Below are 21,536 nucleotides of genomic sequence, written 5' to 3'. Positions count from 1 at the left end.
AGAGGAACCAACATCTCAGATCCATATTTCATTTGTTAACTATTCCTTCTCTTCTCAAATTGCGTGTTGACTTTTCCGTGAGAAATGCTCTTTAAGATTTGTTCTCTGTAATTAAGTACACGCTGTGTATTTTCGTTCTGTACTTATATATTTCTCGCTTTTCATCAACTCAATTTTTTTCCATCCCTATTAATTCATTTAAAAAATTATAAATTACCTTACTCTCGTAACTATGATTACCTCTCTATAATATAAAAATGCCACACTTGGCTTTGAAAAATTTTTAAACGTACGATATACATATTTATTATCGCGCATTGATAAAAATAATGGGATAGCAACGAATTTCATCATTTCATTATGAAATATAAAACTATCTCTACGTGCGTGTTTAAATCTACATCTTTCGTCGTTATTTACAAACAACTGTTTACATTTCAAATGAAAGAAAAAAAAAAAAAAAAAACATTGCTCACTAAAAAGCCTCAGACTATATGTACAATATTTTCGCGTCCTGATTCTTTTTTTTTTTTTTTTTTAAATCGTGAGAAGCGCGAAAATTAAAAACTACTATCACACTAAAATCTACTTGTCGTAAAACAATAGGTTAACAAATGTCACGCCTTCATTCGTTGCACAATAACCACACGATAATATGTAAATAATTATACATACGGCAGCCTCGCATCATCCAACAACTGCACATAAGCGTTATATTATAATATATATATTCATCCAGCAGTTTGCACGCGCGCGCACTGGTACTAACGTTATGGTTATAGACTCTGTACAAACAATAACAACAGTGTCGTATTTGAATAGTACCTTTTGTCATTGGCTAAAAATTCCCCAAGTGCCCGAGACGCATCCGCCTTTGTTCCGTACGACACTTTGTACAGCCGTGATCAACAACATATTGAACAACGCAGTTGTAAGACAAGGGGGAAAAATATTGCTCTGTCTTGAGTTAACTTCAGGAACATTGTGTGGGTGTGTTCTCTCTTGAGATTCGAGAGCCGGGCGAGAGTTCGATCGCTTGAAATCGAATCGCGGAATGAAATGGCGAAGGGGTAAATAGTAAAAAATAAATTTGCAGATCCACGTGGACTTTCGCGCTTTGCAACACACAACCAGCGGCACATCGGTGTTGGCCTTTATTTATGTCATAAAAGGGAGGAAAAGAAGAAAAAAAAAGGAAAATGCAGCCGGCCTAACAGGCCATGGGGGTGGGTTTCATGTTGGCGACCGCGCTCATTCTCCTGACCGGGCCCGTCAGTCCGCGCTCGATCTCCTCGAGCGACCTGCCACTGGTCTCGGGCACGAAGCAAACCACAAAGACGAGCCCCACCAGGCAAATGGCGGCAAACAGGCAGAAGGTGCTGCCACAACCGATGTGATGTATCACGTCCTCGAAGATCTTGGTGACGACGAAGGTGCAGCTCCAGTTGAAGCTCGTGGCCACGCTGGCGGCGCTGCCGCGGATCTTGGACGGTAGGATCTCGCCCATCATGAGCCAAGGTATCGGGCCGAAACCGAGGGAGAAGCCAATCACGTAGACGATGAAGCTCGCGAGGGGCACGTACCCGGACACGCTCATGTGGAAGTAGTCCTTCATGTAAAAGTAGCCGCCCAGGGAGGCGAGCGACACCACCATCGAGACACTGCTCGTGTACAGCAACACCTTGCGCCCCAGGCGATCAATCAGGGCCGTCGCTACGAAGGTCGAGCAAAAGTTCACGATGCCCACTATAATGGTGCACAGGTTGGCGTCCATCGTACTGCCGGCGTCCTGCAACAATCCACAAAATTACATATTTTGTACGCGTGTATATATATATATTATGACAATATCGTGGTGACCTCTTACCGAGAATATCTGGACGGTGTAGAAGATGACGGCGTTGATGCCCGACATCTGCTGGAAGAACATGAGCCCCAGGGAGATGAGGAGGGGCTTGAAGTTGTTGCCCTTGAAGAGCTCGGAGAAGGTGCCCTGGGTGGCTTGTCTCTCGCTCTCGACGTGCGTCTTCTCGATGCTGGTGAGCTCGTCGGTCACGTCGGCCTGGGCCCCCCTGAGCCACTGCAGGGACTTGCGGGCGCGCTTCGTCTTGCCCTTCGATATGTACCACCTCGGAGTCTCGGGTATCGTGAGCATCAGCGCGAGGAAGGGCACCGGTAGGCACGCCCCGAACAGGGCCAGCACCCACCAATTCAGATAATTGCCCGCTATGAAGCACACCAATATCCCTGCCCATCGGACAAATTTTTTACAATTAACGTCAAGTCTCGGGTTAACCGGTAACGGGCATATTATGTGGGTATACAAGTTACGATATAATAATATAGAGACTTACCGATGTTACCGAAAGCGGTGGGCAAGAGTCCCAGGGAGCCCCGGACCTCGGGCTGAATGGTCTCGCCGAGATAGACGGGCAGCGAGAGGGAGGCTATTCCCACGCAAAAGCCGCTCAGCGACCGGCCGAACATGATCATGCTCACGCCGTTGGCCATACCGATCAACAGCCAGGCTGCAAGGGAGAAACACGCGTGTAAATACATGTATATACAGCAACATTGTTTTTTTTTTTTTTTTTTTTTTTTTTTTTTTTTTTTTTTTTTTTTTTCATCCATTCATCGATCAAAGAGGATGAACCTTACCCAGTATGAACGGAAAAGCAGTGAAGAGGATGGTGTTACGTCTTCCGACGTATTCGATCAGCGGCCCGCCAGCGATCCCGCCAAAGAGCGCGCTGAGCGGCATGATCGAGCCGATCCACGATCCCTGAAAATACATACTTAATATATAGATATCTATAAATAAACACAAAATCTCATTTAAATGGTTTCCCTGCTGCTTCTTTGCTCAAAAAAAAATCACCTGTACCACGTACGCCTGATGTACATTTTAGATGTATTATACCTAACAAGCAAAGCATGCTATACATATGTATTGTAATATAATTGTACTCATTGAAAAAACGGAAGAGCTTGGCAGTGCTTCCTTCCTACTCTAGTGTAATTGTATGTTTATGTGTACGTAGTAGCCGTCCTTCTCGCGTGGCGGTAATCGTAAGCGTCAATGTAATATATTATAATCTGTGCGCGTTTCGATGATGACGCGCGGAAGTATAAGTTGACCCTCTCCCCACCCACCCCCGCGCAGGTGTTGAAGGCTTTCCCGATCTCTTGAGTATGTAATGCGTATAAGGATATTATGTCCTTAACATCCCGGTCACGTGCCCGTCATCAACGAGTGTTTCATTGAACTCGCGTGCGCTCGCGCACCTCAAATTCACCGAAAAACCCAAATATACACATATCTTCTGTCTCGCGGAAGAAATACTTACTTATGGATATATCAAGGAGCTGAAATGCTGATTCATTCAAAGCTCAGCTACCCATCATGTGTATAATGTTAAGTATACACGCTTCGCGGTGTGTTTCCTTTCGATAAGGGATTTTTTATTTTTTTATTCAACAATCATTATGGCCTTTAACTTTGTTTGTGTGTTGACTCGATGTGTAAAATCAAAGATTATACAATAAATGTTTATATAGCTTGTTGTTGTTGTTGTTGTATCCGTCCTCTCTCACGGTATACCATATTATTTTATCTATTAAGTACGCGTGTAAATCTGATTTCCGGACACGCTGTTGCTTTTTTATACTTGTTTTCACAAGATACCGATTATGAATTTTTCAACGGATATCGAGCAAACAAGCCGATCCTACATATGGGTATACTCATCGCCGCCAATCGTGAACGTCCAATGTACTATTTTAAAACCAATCAAAAGTTTTTTTTCTTCCGATATTCCCGAACGATGATTATCAAAAATTCCAAGTGCTCGGCTTGACTGCGACATAAAAATATCGTTTATTTGATGTAGCACACGTATTTAGCTCTATACTCTAATTTCTTCGCAATTAATGTTATAAATATTTTTTGCTCTTAGCTCTGCCATAACCACTGTTATAATTAAATACACACGACATTTTAACACTGACAAGTTTATTTCCTCCGTAATTCCCGAATAATAATAATTACAAAAAATTCCCGCCTTCGGCGAGTGCTCGGCTTAACCGCTGCACAATAAAAGTGATGATTCATTCTTATAGGCTCGCGATCAAAAGAATAAACAACTTATTGATTTTTCAATCTTCATTCATGCCGCTCCGATGAAAATGCATCCGAGTTTATTGTTGTTGCAAGTTTAAACCGCCAAGTCGATTGAGATCGATTATGTTATTTGTTGAGACCTTCGAAATGGTGCGATGAAAAAATAGTAATGAGCGAGTGCTCGTGTTAGCGTAAAGGGGCGTATTTAGGGTGAAAATGTCCCTTGTCCATTCAATCGTCATAGGGTGTACACATGCACACGCCCAAGGGATTGCCAGGACGCCTCGCTGTACGAGCCCCTGATCGGTGGCTAGAGTGACGCAAGTTTGAGGTCAGGCTCCGTTAACTGTCCGATTGACCTGGCCGTGTACGTCGTGTGTAATTGTTCATGCTTGGACGCGAAGAAAAAATAAAATTCTCCAAAGCTACGCGTTGCTTGATTTTTCTATTTTGCCATCTGCGGAAAACGAAAAACCAACAACAACGTGATTAAACGATCGGCCATTGTTTTCATTTTTTCCAATGTACGGTTCGCGTCCGCGTGGAGTGTCGAAGCGAAAATTTTAGTTTTCCGACGCGAGTTCGGACGAGCGCAAATACATATTTTGCATCATTGCTGCAAATCAATAGATTTTATTGGCTCGCTATGCGATCTCGTTGAGGATAATAATCCGTCCACTTGCAGCTCCTCTCGCTCCCCCCTCGAGTTACCGATCGCTTAGATTCATGCGGTATTATCTAAACTTCTTTTTTTCCACTCGACGCATGTTGACAATTTCCTTTCAAAGATGCAATACTTTATATCCACGACACAACAATTACGTAAGCTTAATACGCGAAAACATAGACGGCACCGGTGCACTTGTCTAAGAGACTTTTGCAGCGAAGAACCGAGAAAACTCTCGGGTCAAGTTATTATATCGGTAACCGCGTCCATGATCCTGATTGCCCGGGGGCTATCAATCTGTATTTTTGTCGCGTTGACGCGTGTTGGGTGGTTAATGAGGAAGTGGCCGATAAAACAAAAATGGTCCTGGTGTTTATGTGACCGGGAACCCGAAAAAAAAAAAAACACAAACCTATAAATAGCACGTAATTTTTCGCGACGCCCCGACCCCACCATTATTTAATCCATCCCGATGAAACATAACAACTTTAAGTTTATGCACGGTTTTAGCCCTTTCGAAGATTAAACCTCCTCGGAGCACCATCTCGACGTATTTTTGACCAGTTGTCGCAATTTCGAGAGATTAATATTAATTTACTATCCTCACCCTCCTGCGAGTGTAATTTTTGAAGCAAAGCAGCAGCAACGGGCGACACCGCTTATCTTAATTTCGATCTGTTTCGGCGGCTATCTAAGAAGCACATCATCTTAGAGGTTGACTGCCGGAAGAGAGCGAGAAATGGTCCATTTTGACAAAGTGTTCAACAGACGATAGTATATATTTATGAAAAAGTAGAAAAATAATGTAGTGTCGGTATACTTACGGTAGCTCCCGAGACCTCGAAGGACGTGACGTTGCGGTCCTTCATGGACTCAAGGGCCGGCGAGGTATACGAGGATGTAAAGCCCACGACCATCGAGCCGAGCGAGACCGAGAAAGCGGCCAGCACCTGTAGCACACGAAAAAAATAAAATCAAATAAAATAGAGACCGGAAAACGTTTAGATGATCAATTGTTGCATCGTGTGTGTGTGTGTACACATATACACACGCGTTACGTGCACGCTGCGTGTGACTGGCGCAAAATAGGTACACATAATGTAATCGTAACGTGTGATCGCGGCGTTATGCGCGAATCATCGCGCGCATAACTGCGGTTTATCCGTAATTTATGAGCGGAAGATCGCGACCGTCGTGAGCGCAATTTTTTTTTCTCTCTCTTTATCATGTGGTATACATATATATATGCAGTGGTGGTACACGGGTACAACGCGTTATACTCCTAGGTGCGCATCGCCTCGTATCAATGACCAAAATCTATCGTTTGTCGTCGGCAGAGGCCACAAGTTTGCCTCGTGTCGTACGTGCGCCGCCTGTCGAAGGCGAAAAATCGCGCGCGCACCTCGGAGAATCGCATTTCCGAGGGGTATCACGTTCCTCCGGACGAGCGAGCCTTGACTCGCACAGCCGGAGATGGACAAGTAAACGAGTAAGTATACAAAAGAAAAAGGCAAAAAGTTTTCACGGCCAATAGCGGTGATGTACCTGGGAGAAGGTGCACTTGGCCACGGGCGCGTTTCCCGGAAGCTCGATGTTCACGTGGGTGTCCGCTCGCATGAGAATCTTCATCTTGCCGGCTGGTTATTGTCCCACCCTTTTGGGAGATGACGAAGAAGATAACTATATCTCCGCCTCCACGACTGTACCACTCTCGCACGCGACAACGGAAGCTCTGTCGCAACTGTACTGCCTGCACAACAAGCAAACAGGCTAGTGCTTTCTCGTTATCCTCCCCTGGTGGGCGAGGGTGGGCCGGCCGGATCGATGTCCGCGCAATAATCAATGGATGGAAAATTTTGGTACGCGCGTTCTCTATGGTACTATTGCTCGTACGCGTACGTAAAAATACGGGGGGGTACTCTTACTACCGGCCCGTCCGTCTTTTTGCACTACTCTTGTTTTTTTTTTTTTTTTTTTTTTTTTTTTATACGTATGCGGTGGTACATGCCACTTCCACTTGGTGGACGCTCGTACTCTTCTGGTGGATCCTCTCGGCTTCTCTCTTATATAGGAGGAAGCTTCCGACGAGCCGTGGCGGACCCCTTCTCTCCATTTTCCTCCTCCACCACCACCTCTTCCTTCGATCGCGATCCTCGCGTCACTTTATTATTCCTCTCCTTCTCCCGCGGTACACCCGCGCGCATTGTCCCCCAACAGTACCATTCGCAGTACAATTCGCACACATTGATGTACTGTAAGCCGCCCTCCCAGCTGATCTCCTCTTTTTTGTTTTTGCTCTTCCACGTTTCCTGGTCAAGTACACACCTATACGTGTACACTCACCCAATCCTCTTTGCGTTCGCGACTTTTACACAAACTGCCGATAATTTTTATGTACGGATACTTGGACGAACCAAATTTTCGTTGGATAACTCAGTATATGTTCGCACCTGCTTCTGGTTTTCACGAGTAACTATATACTTGATTGCTCTTATCGGATCGATGTGATGCATGCTTTTATCATTTGTGTCGCTTTATTCATCGATCGAGCTATTTCCAATTTTTAGTGTTTCAACGTGTATGATATAGTCAAACAGATTGCCATTGAAAATTAACATTACTGCGTTGTTGCAAGAAAAATTAACAATCATTACAACGAAAGCGTAAACATATATTATCACCTTGATGCATTTGTAAAAAATTAAGATTTTTAAATGTAAAATCAGTGACGTCCGTGCGCATCATGTTTTTATTTTTTATGTTTCTCCGACCTCTGCGCCATCGCCACGCTTATTGAAAATAATAATATATGTTGTACCTATACGCGTAAATTATCTCACGTGTTACATATATGTACACATATACCCATGCCACGTTCATTTATTGCCGGTTCTCCAACATTTATCGATCTCTCGGGTGGATGATGACGACAAAAGCGTCACGTCGCTTCGCCTCTTTTTTTTCCCTAACTCATACGCAATATCGGCATACATTGTTACTATTGTTATTAAATAGGAGGAGAGCATAAGTTTCTACTCAGCGCTACGGTGCAACAAGACAATTGTTTTAGGCTTAGTGGCGACGATTTGACTTTTTTTTTTTTTTTTTCTTCTCTGAAACAGATGTCTGTGCTATATGTACCTATATATTGCCGAGCTAGAATATTGTAGCCATTGCCTCGTGTAAGTGACATTACAGTCCAGCGGAAGGCTGAATCGAGAACAAGGACAGATTTTCACTATTTGTTTCGTCCGATTCTTGTACTCTCTGCTCTGGTCAAATAATAATTGCACTTCCTCTTACTATGTCGCGAAGCATCATCTCCTCCTTCGGTCTAATCCACCGCTACATACTTTCAGTATATCCATTCGTGCGTATTGTATGAACTTGAAAAAAAAAAAAAAAATCTCTGGTGACGTTGATCTTACTTTAAAAGTAGGCAATATCAAATCCTTGATTTTCGGAGAAACTATTTTTTAATTTGCCTCAAAATTAAATTGTAACATAAATTGAGTTTAAATCTAATGTTTTTGTTTTTGTGCCTAGTAATACATCTAGAAGAAAAAAAAATATATGTTTTGTCGGTGAAACGGATGTAACAAAATAAAACATGCGTATTTGAGCTTTACGGTCGATAATGATCGTATTTTTCATCGGTGTCTGACTTGATGGCGCGTCATACACAAAAGTCACGCGTCTTTCTCTATTCAGCTCACATTAATTTATGCGACAAAATTCTGGCATTCACTAAAAAGTAGATTATTAAAACGTGCACGTTTCATCCCATCACCACCGGTGCAAAGATAATGGGCGCTTTTCAATTGGAATAGTTTTTCAATAAATAAACTTATGTAATAACCGAATGCTAGACAAAATTACATAGTCAGCTATCTGACAATTAATGCAATTGTTCTTCCAATTATTCCCAATATACGTACTATAAGGCAAAATTTTATTTTTATTTATCATTCAATAAACTTTGTTTCTTCGACTTTTACTAAATAATTTCGTTAACATTAAATAAATCATAAAATAAACAATAAATAAATTTCGTTAAAATCAAATAAAATTGCGCTCACGTCGTTGATATTATTGCATTCTTCATATTATCCGATCATATTAAAAAAAAAAAAAAAAAAAAAATTCACATTCTTTTTTCAATGCATTTTGGTGAATTGAAATTTGTCGACTAGTGTTACGCAATCTGATTGTGTAACGTCTTATACAGAAAAGTCACAATGATTGTACCATCCAATTTGCAAATTCAAATGAAAACTTTGAATGAGATCCCGATAAAAGGCGATAAAAAAAATGTTCCATTCATTCTTTCTCATTGAAGCGTGGTAAAAAAAAAAATTACAAAATTTGTGGAAAAATGTGTAGTGTAAACGAGTATTTCTTGTTGGCCGATCATACCCACGGTCATTCTACTGCGTGTGCTCACAAGTAATAAGTTTGCGTAATTTTCACTGGATACGTGTTTTTTTAGCACAGTTTGTTCAATAATTTAATTCAAGTATATTTCTATTCAAATGTGTGCTTTAATTTTAATAGTACTATACTTTTGCACTTGTATTATTATACCACTTCAACAAATACAAATTAAATTTTTACACACAATTTTTATTGGTGTACTTACTTAAGACGATGATATTTAAAAAAATAATTAAATGAATGAGTAAAAGAAAAATAGCTCATTATTGAGTTTAGTACAAAATTATTAACTATGAGACTTGATATTTCAATAGATGCCCTCTTTTGCAGAAAGATATCTTGACAATTGAGATTAGGACTTGAAGTTTGTATTATAATTTCAAACGATCCTTATCGCCAATATTTTTACTTAACTTTTAATTTATTTTATCAGTAAGAACAAATGTACAATCGCGCCTGCATACTGCATACGTCTGGCGAATCGTCAGTATTAATCATCTGGTAAACATATGCGTATAAAACTATTTTCCTCGCGCCTCACAGCTCAACATTTTTTCAAATAGGTACATTCGGTCAGTCAACGCATTATCATTAAAAAAAAATGTATATATATTTCCGACCTACTTCCTGTCATATACACTACCCAACTATAATTGTTATTCTTTTCACTTTATTTCAAAGATACGCGTTTTTGTAAATTTTATCAACGCTTTTTTGCGGGATCGTGACTGTGTTCCATAAAAAACCGCGGTCGTCCGACATCAATCCTTGAACGCAATAAAAGTATTGCATGCACAAAATGAGTCTTTTGTATTATTCCACGCAGTAAGTTTCATTGTCGCTTTAGAAACAAGGAAGTGTCATTGCCATGACCCAATGGAATGTAAGTTCGAAACTTTCTCACGACGCTCGGTTATATATATTATATTCTGTTAGAGGTTTTAAAGCATATGGAAAAAAAAAAAGTGTACCTGGGTCCAATAGTATGCGGGCCTTGCATTCGCTTTTTCAAACTGGAAGACGGACATCCTGACGACCGCCTCGGGCTTTTTAAAGTCTTGCGAATCCATGAGAACTCTGGTGTCAGACGCGGGCTCGTCCTTCCTCAGCAGAGGGTCCAGCTGTTTGTAGTCGAGCCCGTGGTCCTTGCGCAAGGGGTCGTAGATCTGGGAGCCGTTCAACGTCCTGTGGTGATTGTTACGCAAGTTTTCCGCATAGTAGTGCTGCTGGCCCGATCTGGCCTCCACGAGCTGCGCTGCCCTGGCCTCGAGCTCCTCGTCGCTGGACCGTGGCCCGCTGCCCGACGGCCGCCTCTCCGCGACCAGGGCGACCTGGCTGTTGAATGGGCTGGTGTTCGTCAGTAGGGTCGTATTCGAGGCGCACTCCTGGGCCAGGCTCGAGCTCGCCGTCGAGGAACGTGCGATCGATGGCACCCTCGTGTAATGCTTCGGCAGGATGCCTCGCTCCTGAAAATTATCATCATCATTTTCATCTGATCCTGTGGTTTGTTCACACTCCGTTTCCAAATTACTCAACATTTTTTGGATCTTGGGCTACACTCGGTACATGGCAGAGGGTGATGGTGCAATACGCTCGTCGGATTTAATCGTACGAGATCAGGGACAAAATTACATCATATTCTAGTCATCTACGAATTTTAATCACGATAACCAGTTGGTTATCCAGGGGCTAAATGTATGGGATTAAATGAGAATGAAAAAGCTCATCGACCTTTGATTCGATTTCCCAATGACAGTTGATTAATAATGTTAATGATGTTTACGTACTTTGTATCGATTAAAAATTGTAACGGGCGCTTATGAGTTGGTGACCCGATTTCTTCAAGACCACGTTTTTATCTCGTTTCTCCTACTATCAATATTTCATGCTTTTCCCCTTTTAACCTACAACTATACTCGTGACTACTATCTCCTCTTCGCGAAGGGTTTCGGGATGAATCTACATTAATACGATAAGACTGTTTCATAAGTTTTCATAAAGGAAGTACGGCACTGTCGTATTATCACAGTTATGAAATGAAATTTCTCATAACATAATATTTTATGTTTTACATATATATGCATATATTTGTAGTTACATGTTTGACATTTACTCTATTTTACGTACTGTTGTTCGATTATACAACGACAATCGCGACCAACGCGGGAATGCGCTCATTGAAAAACATTTATTGTTTATTGTTACAAGAATTTATATAATTGAAGTTAATTTGATATTACCAACGGTGATAATAATAATAATAATAATAATAATAATAATAATAATAATAATAATAATAATAATAATAATAATGATAATGATAATGATAATAAAAAGCAATAATGAGTGATGAAGAAACATAAATCACGTTGGAAGATCCTGATCAATAAAAATATATCTTATGATGGCACAACAAGTTCTTTGTTGTTAGATAGAGTATTTTTAATGTATATTGCGACATCTCCACCAAGACAATCAGAATAGCCGAGATTGTTGTACAGTATATCTCAAGGACTCTTTCTGTCATCCTGGGTGTCCTTCCAGGAGAAATAAAGTTTGAAAAAAAATCTTTATGGAATATTTTGTACTTATCGGGTTAAACGTGCAATTGCGCAAGTCATTTTGCAATATTAAAACTATAACGATTATTTTCGTCCATTTCAACATAAAGCAGAAAAAAAAAAAAAAATCGTATGAAAGAATCAAATAAATGAACGTACCCGTGAATGAACCACTCTTACTCGAGACACTTTACATAAACATTGGTTTGAAGGCAATTTCGAACGCGTACATCACACCAAGTCACCCGTACTTTTAAAGGGAGAAATTACCAGAGTCGGACTATTTATAAGAGCGAGATTTATCTGTCTTGTAGCATATTGGGGCGATCGGAGATCTCGAAGCCAATAGGGGGAAAGAAGACGAGAAGTCGGACTGGTCCGCTCATAATCTTTTGTATTTAGATGAACTTTTATCCCCGAACTCTGATAACTTTTCTTTACGTCAGCGTATACTTGTGCACTTGTACGTGAGTGAGTACGAGTGATTTCAATATGAAATATTCATGTTTTTCTCCAGATTTCTGACAAATACTATCCTCCTCTCCGCTGCGCAAAGTGATTTTTTACTTTCCGATTTTTTTTTTTTTTTTTCAAGTAGGCATAAATTTAATGTAAAACTTTTCCAAAATGTTAGACTTATTTTAAAATATTAATTATCATTGACACAACTTTCTTGTTTACGTTATTTTACAAAAGTTTTTGATTTTGCTATGTTGCAGGTGAGTACATAAGAATAGGATACCGCTAGTACATGTTTCAAATTCCTTGTCTAATTATGTAAGTAAAATTATATTTAGTTTAATAAATTAGAGATGATCCTCATTTAGTGATATCAATAAATGGTTTAGTCTGAGTCCACACATCTCATCAACAATTACATAATGATCGCGATTATAGACACAACATAAAAATTATGCGCAGTATCATCTGCTTGATGAGACTTTATCACGTGGCCTCGTGATGCATTCGCTTGAGAAAATATGATCATCAAACAATTAGGTCTTTTTTAATCAGTTTATTTTCCCAATACGTAAACAATTTATCTAAAGATTTTTTTTCACTAAAATTTTAAAGAAAAAAAAATAAAATTCTAACAGCTGTAAAAAATGTAACTAATGAGACTTAAGTTCAATAACGCTTCTGAAACAAACATTACGTAATTATAATTCATTGTTCCCGCGGGTATGAAAATTGTATCAATTCACCAATTGTTTACTCGAATTTTCGAAACATTAGATACTACAAACGTAGTTGGAGTGCTCATGAGACGCATTTTATCGCCCCTTGCTGTATCGCAACACGCTTGTAAGCCACGCAAGAAATTGGTTGTGCGGTAGGCGCCTTCAGATTGAACCGGTGTATACATAAAGTATGATCATCAACTACAACGTAGCTTTGTTATTTTTTTCTCGGCATTATAAAAATTTTAAAAAATCATTGCCTTGAAATTTTGTCATCATAGTAAAAAATCGTACTCCATATGAATTTGATTTAATCCTTTAGCCAGTCATGTAAAATAGTTCTTAGTTACAATGGATTTCGATCACTTTCCGTCGTAAAAGTCCAAAATTGAAATGTAAATAATTTTTAGTGCCACAAATGATGTTTAATATTAAACGTATTGATTAGAAAAGTTGCACACCCACAGCTACATCAATCTGTCAATTTCATTACCGTTTATTACTCATTGACTAACATGCATAAATAATGCATACCACTCGTACACACCAATTAGGTGGTATACACACGTTCAAGGAAACAAAGTGAGAGTAGGAAACTAGTCGAGAGTAAAAATTATCGTTCACAGATACTTAATGAGTATGCAAGTTCTAAATTTAAACTCTTCGTTTGAAGAACAACCTGTGCCGATCTCTTCGCCCCACTTTTCTCTTTCTTTTTCCTCTGATTCGTTCGATCCTAACCAGACATTTACCGCATTCTTTGCAATTACGAGTTTTATAGTAACCGATCGCTATCTGCCTTGGCGTTTAGTAATTTTTCACTGTCTACACTTCACGTTTACGATGTAAAGGCTCATTGAACTTTTTATCTTGGCGTGATACTTCTCACATCATTTGTATATTTATTTATTTTTATTCGTGCAGCGTATCAAAATATCAGTATATGCTTGGTATCGTCAACTGTTGCCCGATACGCGTCACATCTCCAAATACTCAATTACATCTGAACTTTGATGCCTTCATTCATGTTAAAACATTTGTTATTTTCCGTTCCCTCGTATACTGCAAAAGTTTATGAATAAGAAAGAAAAAAGTTTAAGCATGCCTGTATATACATGATTGCGAAGTCTTTAATTTTAACTACAATAAACTTTCACAAGTTCTTCCGATTTTCAAGCAATTTAAGTAATGGAAAAGGAGATAATAGTATACATTTGATAATTTGGATAGTAATTTACAGTCCTTCAAAACTAATAAACTATATCCAAAGGATAATTATGTATCCGAACAAAAGTGGTCAAAAAACACGATGGACAAAATCTAAATTGCTTGATGGCTCGAGTGTAATAGTACCGATTGACTTTGTTTTAATATCCCTGTTCGAACAAGTCGTCTCGTCAAGTAAAGATTGAACCTCAAAGACAACAATGACAATCTATTTGTAAGTATTTTACGATACATTAAATACGCTAAAATATGAATAAAGTACCACAGTGGGAAACGCATCTTTGATGTAGTCTTATTACAGCTGCATTCATTAACAGATGGTAAAAACCATAACAACAATGAACGTTTGGTTAGAGGATGCAGGAGAATAAACTCATGTTTTTCTCCTTTTGTGACTTTATAATTTTCATCATAGCATATAAATATGTACGTGATGTAGATACAAAGAATATAATAATAACAACCTTTCTGCTATAGACAAAGCGAACTAGAGCAGTTTACAAAAAATAAATATAACTCTACTGCGTATTTAAATTTTTACAAAAGCACAATTTTTTGAAACCGTTCGTCTTATCGCTTCTTCTAATTAATATTCATGTATATTTATAATTTGTAAACAACGATAGACGCGCATAAAAAGTGCCACTGATTGTGAGTTTAATTTAAAAACTATAGCAATTGAAGCTCGTGCGTCAAAAAATTTATCCGCGTAACGCGTGATCCAATGAGATCTTAGGAAAATCACACCGATAGAAACGAGCGTTGATCATTCTAAGCATTATCTATCTGAAATTTCACGAATCTGGCTGCCTCTGAAGTTGATCTGAAAATTTTACTACGGATGCAAACGTGTTAAAAAAATATTCGCCTGAATCAGTTAAGTTGGATCGAGAATGAAAATCAGATTGAGCAGTTTGTAACAGTATTAGTCACGATTTGCCTCTCACGTAAGATTGTCAATATTTTCTCAGTTTCCGAAATCTAATTGCAAATGGCTAAATGCCTATTTTTACAAATTTTGGCTGCTTTTGAAACAACGTCAAAGTGGAAGGAAATTATGTTTGAGAGTAATTTCATTTGATCAAGGAAAATTTACATAAAACGAAATCCTCTATCATAAAAAAAAAAAAAAAAAAAAAAAACCTCAAGTGGTAGCGTATAAAAACAATGAGAGTTATAGGTGCTTGGCAGCATAATATACGAGTCATAAAAATGTAAATTGTTTGCAAACATCTGTTACGACCCGTCAGACCGCCGCATTCCATTTACATTGTAGATCCCACGCAGACGTATCGAAAGCTGAGATTACGAATATAGACGCGATTGCGCAAAAGTGTCCCGCTCGACTCGATAATCGGCGCCGGCGCACGTAAGTACACTCACCGAGGATAGGTAGTACAGGTAAAAAAAAAAAAGCGCGCACGAGCCGACCATCTGTTGCTACAGCCGCCGCTGCCCCTGCTAATGCTGACATTGTCGCGACAACTCGATCAATAACCGCATATGCCGATAATGGCCCGGGTGCTCGCGAGAGTTCCATCGATATTCCAAGATCTTGGATTCAATCCGTGCGTGCGGTGTCCGCGTAAGTCCGAATGCCCAACCAAGTGACCGAATCCTTTGTAGAGAATAGCCGGACAAAAAGAGAAACTGTGCAGGTGTTGAGTATATAGATAAGCCCGCGAATACGAGATAAGAGGAGTAACAGAGGCGTGTATCCAAAAATAGATGCCATGCGCTAATGCTCGGCTTCCCCTCTTCCGTCTTGCAACGTCAGACAACGTTTTTGGGCCGATTCTCGAGGGTTTGGGATACACGCAGTCGTCGTCACGAGTCGTCATTTTCAAGGGGAAGAGTCACGGCCGTGCATTCGTTGCACTATACATCGCAACCCACTGCGTTGTTCCTATTTTTTAAGCTTCAATCCATTACTTTTTTTTTTTTTTTTTTTTTTTTTTTGTCAGTAACACGTTCTCCAACTAGATTGTAACCGAGTTTCATGTCTTTATCGCAAGTTTATCCGAGTTTATCGGGTTGTGAAAATTTCTTTTTTATATTTTTACACTTGGTTGTCGGTATACAATCGCTTTTATTTTTTTTATTTTATATCCGTCAGTATATGCGTGACGTATCGATCGAATAAAAAATTAACCGGAGATAATTATGATATTACGACTAAAAAATTTATATAGGGTCATATCGATCGCTTCTTGCAGTTTTCTTTTTTTCTTTTTTTCACTCAAGATAATAATTGTAATCAGCTTGAAGAAAAATTTTATTCTTTAAATTACGGGTGAAAAACAAATTTTTTCGTGGTGAAACGGTCCAGTTACTACAACAATAGAATATGGTAAAAACAAACTTGATGATTCAATGTCTGGTGGTTCCTCAAATCTGATTAATCTGAAAAACTAGCTAACATGAAATGACGATGAAGTAAAGCAGAAAACGATGCTGGAGTCGTGCGGTTAAGTCGATAGTTTTTTTGCACATTTCTGTTTTCTCTTATATTTTTTCAACATCTGGTCACTACAAACAAGATGCACAACACCTGTATGGTTCGATGCATCAATGAAAATTTTCCGGCGTTTTTTCACAGCCGTTGCGGATTCTCTTGAACCCATATACAGTGAACCTGTTTTGCCGGTTAGTTCTATTCATGTTCCGCTCTCATCCCAGTCAAATCAATTTACACATATTTTCCGTTCATTCGGATTTTTTTTTTTTTTTTTTTTTCATTTCAACTCTCCTTGCACGTTTTCATACATTTTAATCGTGCTTTTATTCGTTAAATGACCTAATGTGCATGGCAATTTGGGGAAAAGGGTTGTACGTTATTTCAAATAACTGTTTCACATGATATATGTTCGGTGCCGGCTCTTGTTTCGGTTCCAATGAAATGGAATGAAATGGCACTTTAAAATATTCATTCAGTTACTGCAAAAAAAAAAAAATTATTTTTTCAATGTTAATAAATAATTTAATTAATTTTTTTCGTCCTTCGTTATAATAGTCCGGAAATATAATTCAAATTCAAACTTAAAAGTGTTTCGTGACAAAGCAAGCATAATTTATGTTCTCTGGGAAAATATTTACTTTGCAGCAAACAATATGCCCCAAGTTTTTGGGAATATTCCACAATTTTTTATTTTCAAATATTCGAACACAAAAAGTGACATTTCATTTCCGAATTAATTTTATGTTTTAACAGTCAATCTTTGTTGATAAGCACATAGTAACTTCGTATTGTTTTAGTTTTTTAAATCACAATTCCTAATGAGACACGGTTGCAAAACTTAACAAATGAGATTTTATATACAGCTGAAATTTCGACTCTGTCCGAAGCGATATTTCGTTTAATTTTTTCTTTTTTGCGGGCTGCGCCAAAAAAATTGTTCTCGCGTGCAGCAAAGAGTAACGAAGACGATAGACGGTGAATCTGTAAAAAACCAAAGGAAAGCAAACGAGGAAGGAAAGGAGAAAAGACGTGAAACGCGTGTAGGCACCGAGCAACACAAGGTGCCTGGTCTACCGCAGCCACGTGAGCCAGGAATCGGGTAGAGGGGCAGCGGATGCGTGGAACTTTCCAGAAGCAAGCGGCTCTCTGCTCCTCCGGGCGGCTTTGGCCGCCTGTATACGAGTAGTACGTGGAGGACAAGCCTCCTCTAGTTGGCACCTGTACTCGCGCATTTTTTTGTACTCGTTTGTTCGTCGCTCAGAGATAACGCGTCAAGCACATGCTCATTGGAAAAGAAAAAAAAAGAAAATAAAATAAAGTAAAACAATGGTGCGTGGCTCCGAAGACTACAGCCTAGCTACGCGTTAGTATAGACACTGTATGGCCGCATGGGTGAAGTTAGTTTGGGCTTAGGCCACCATTAAGTGTGGATATCCATCAGGTGGGCGTGATTAGTTTTCAGCAAAGTTTAATTATTAATTCCACCATTTCTCAGACTATTTTCCACGCAATGGCACACAATGTTTGTACTTTTTGTCTCCTCGCTAAGTCGTATGGTCACACATTTTTTTTTCAACGATTTTTACTTTTACAAAATATTTCCTTCCGTCTAAATGTGGGTATTTGTGGTCTATGATCGGACTACATGTATAGGAATCTAACAGTCTGTTTTAATGATTTTCTGGACTTTAATCTTCTACTTTGTGTACAAGAGAACGCAATTGAATCAATAAATATTACGGAATTTTTTTTTTTTATTCATTAATTTTCGAATAAATAAAAGTCAATTATGTATTTTTTGAGAAATTATCTTTAATTTTTCATAACTATTAGAAACTTTTTTTTCGAATTTGAGTGTTTGATCTAGAACTTAAACGGAATAAAAATTTAAAAAAATTTTTTTAATTAACAAAATAACTTTAACTTCTGTTTAAAAAAAAATCGATCTATTTGATAAATTACAATATACAGTTGAGACATCTGATAATTGGAACAAAATTTTTTAATGATGTATATTAATTAGGTCATAAATTATTGTAAATTTTTACCGTTAATATTTGTAGCTGTCAATCAAAGTATTGGGAATCTACATATAAAACTGTTGGCAGCAGTTTTTTTTGAATTAGTAATTAATTTTTAAGAACGATGAAATATACACAGGCAAATTGAAAAAAAAATACTGTTAAATGTTTTTACGGAAAAAAACATACTAAAAGTTTTTTTTAGTTTGGTCGGCTGAGTGGTAAAATATGTATAACATACAACCGAATAGACTACAGTTGAAGAAAAATATGACAGTACAATGAAATTGTATAACAAAAGGAAAAAAAAATGACCAAGAGATTCGAATCTTATTTGAGCTCCCATGTAGTTGTTGCAATGCACGCTATTCGCTTCATTGGAGCAGACTTTAAATCCCACACGAACATTTATCCGATTTTCCATAAAATTTATTCATCATTAAATTACTCGTTTATTCTATCAACATATACATTTTTAATATTCCTAATCCATGTATAAATTATTTTATTTAAAAAGTTTTTAATAATCATTTTGTTTAGTAATTTGAGTTAACTTTTAAAGCCGATGAATTCTATAAGCTACGTGGTTGTATAAATAACTAAGTGATTCGAGACCTAGACAACTTTGCGATTGCATGGAACAATTGTGACGTCACAGTGTCAAGTTTCTGCGCCGAAAGGATAGGACCGTTTTAGTTATAAAAAAATCGGTAAAGCTGTACAGTTGAGCAAAAGAAGTCGATGCATCACAGGACTGTAACGTGAAAGTCGGCGACTCGTGCGTGGAAATTTCCGCCCGCCGAACTGTTGAATTGTTTTTTGGTGAACGCGCGTGAAAAAAAAAAAGAGTCAAGCGCTCGAAACATGTGGTGTCCACAATGCTGTACGCATATGTGTTGACATTTTTCACGACGAAAGATAAAAGTACAGTGCCATTTTTTCGTGATCTGAGCCATTGAGATAAGGTTGATGGCGCAAAAAATCAACATTTTCCCGTACTCCAATCACCTTGGGCATCGCGTGACTTTGGATTACCGCTGCGTCTTTTTTTCACCCCGAATTTAAAAACGCCGAAACCTATTGGTTTTGTATCAGGACTAGGGACACGAGTTCCAGTGACACACCGGTGAATAGCCACCACGTAATATTTCCTCGCGGAATATTCTAGAACGTGTGCTTCGCTTCTCTTCGTGCCAGCATCAACAGCATAGTTTGGCCGCACGCGCATGCAACGGAATATTTGCACTTGGCATTTTTGAACCACCGATTTCCAATATCTACTTGTGTATATGATATAATCGGGCACCACCGATCCGTCCCGCCATCAACCGAATTATTAAACCTTAGAAAAATGTCACGGTGCGGATTCGACAATAATGACAATGAGAGGAGTAGAGCGCGGAAGAAAAAAAAGGGCACAAATTAGAAGGCCTCGGAAGCATCGGGTGAACGTGTGTTGCCGGGGGTTGACTCACCTTGGCTGAGTTGCCGAAGGGGATCAAGCAGAGAGGCCATGGCTGCATCATCTGCCTCCTGCTCGGCCCGGACGACGACGACGACGGCATCTTCGCGGCTCCGGTGAGGAAACAATCCAAAGTTAGACCGGTCGTGCCGATCAGCGGCGCACGTGCTTCTGTTGTGACAATTGAGCGTGTGTGGCTAGCCGAATACTCCTCGGTCAGCTGTTGCTCGCGGTGAGCGTCTTTATCGGCTCTGTTGTCCGGGTGGCGCGGCCGGTTGTGCTGTTTCGAGGCTCGAGCGCCAACTGCCGGCGCCTCGGGTGAAAACGAGCGCGACTTGCTCACCGACCGAGAGGCGCCCTCCCGACGGGCCAAGGGGAGTCCAATCGCGGGTGCGAACTTCTTTTTCGAACAACCGCCTCGTTATCGCGCGCTCCTCTATGATACAATTATCAATATCACACAGCGCGAGACAAGTCTGCGAAACGACGCGTATGGGTGTACGAGTTGGTTGGCTGCAGCTTCAAAGGCTGCAGGCTGGCTGTGCGGTTAATCAGATCGCGCGCGGCCGGCTCTTGTCTTTTATACGTAAGAGACGGGCCGCGTGTGCACGAAGGCACCGCCTACCCGCGCAATCTGTCGTGCAAAAGCTGGCGCTGCCACCGAGGAGGTGATATGCTGCTGGTGGTGGTGGTGGTGGTGGTAGTAGGGATGGAGGACTCCGTCTGGCTCATGTAGCTCGAAAAAAAAGGGGCAACTGTGGCAGGAGGAGGAAGAGGAGGAGGATGATGATGCTCCTTTTTGCATCTCTCGGACCGCGGGCGACGCGCCAGGAGCTCGAGACTCTCCCCTCAATTGTTACACTCTGGACAGTGACGAGCCTCCGAATGGACCGAAGGAATTATCATAGGGGTTTCGAGTTCAACGTCAACTGACATGCTAGGAGGCAATAAATTTTTCTGTTTACCGAACGCTACTCCGAAAATTATACATACACATAATACACAGCCTCTCTGGGATTTTGCACATCATGTCATTGCTCGACTGCAGATTGCCGCTGTTAAGATGTTTGTGCGCACATATGATAGCTTGGATGATGCACTTATTTCTAGCATTTTCCAGATTAAGTAACTTGTAGTACAGTGTCACTCGATGATTTTTTTTTTTTTTTTTTTGTTATCGCTCAACAAATTAAACAGCTGCAACGATTTATGATCTTCTTCTGAAATTACTTTACAACTTGTTTCATTTTACTTTTTTTTTTTTTTTTTTTTTTTTTTACCATTATTACCGTCTTGATTATCATAGGTACATTCACCATTTTTCTCTTTGCATTCTGCTAGTTGAAAAGAAAAACATATTTTTGGCAAATCTCACAAACACGTTTTTAAGTAGGTACCGTTCCGC

At 39.5% G+C, this 21,536-nt stretch overlaps 2 protein-coding genes across 6 annotated transcripts in view; one reads left to right on the top strand and one right to left on the bottom strand.

The window, feature by feature from the left end:
- Positions 1-21,536, top strand: part of LOC106643039 (Regulator of cullins 2) — a 29,176-nt gene that overhangs the window by 1,180 nt on the left and 6,460 nt on the right. The window lies entirely within an intron of this gene.
- On the bottom strand, positions 1,194-20,734 carry Tret1 (trehalose transporter 1). Of its 5 annotated transcripts, none has more exons than XM_089594346.1 (8): positions 20,145-20,734; positions 10,509-10,684; positions 10,193-10,457; positions 5,612-5,737; positions 2,659-2,782; positions 2,355-2,528; positions 1,868-2,247; positions 1,194-1,789 (listed from the first exon to the last, which is right to left on the bottom strand). In XM_089594346.1, the coding sequence occupies exons 1-8, from the start codon at positions 20,232-20,234 to the stop codon at positions 1,211-1,213; spliced, it is 1,914 nt and encodes a 637-aa protein (XP_089450472.1). In that variant the 5' UTR covers positions 20,235-20,734; the 3' UTR covers positions 1,194-1,210. The 5 variants fall into 5 exon arrangements, with proteins under 5 accessions (XP_089450472.1, XP_089450470.1, XP_014213485.2 ...); XM_089594344.1 differs by having other exon boundaries at positions 10,193-10,481; positions 10,527-10,684; XM_014357999.2 differs by having other exon boundaries at positions 10,193-10,687; positions 20,145-20,733.

This window comes from Copidosoma floridanum, unplaced genomic scaffold, assembly GCF_036245765.1.
Source record: "Copidosoma floridanum isolate Cflo_tuat_1 unplaced genomic scaffold, Cflo_Japanese_pri ptg000021l, whole genome shotgun sequence".
NCBI lineage: Eukaryota > Metazoa > Arthropoda > Insecta > Hymenoptera > Encyrtidae > Copidosoma > Copidosoma floridanum.
The sequence above is the reverse complement of the archived record's forward strand: the minus strand, read 5'-3'. Positions and strand labels throughout refer to the sequence as shown.

Bases quoted from the DNA above. Each gene is read 5' to 3' on its own strand.
- Tret1 (XM_014357999.2), bottom strand. From the start codon at position 20,234: ATGCCGTCGTCGTCGTCGTCCGGGCCGAGCAGGAGGCAGATGATGCAG. The intron at 10,688-20,144 runs GTGAGTCAACCC...GATAATTTTCAG, and splicing joins CCTTCGGCAACTCAGCCAAG to GAGCGAGGCATCCTGCCGAA. The intron at 5,738-10,192 runs GTACACTTTTTT...CGTGTGCTACAG, and splicing joins CCGCATACTATTGGACCCAG to GTGCTGGCCGCTTTCTCGGT.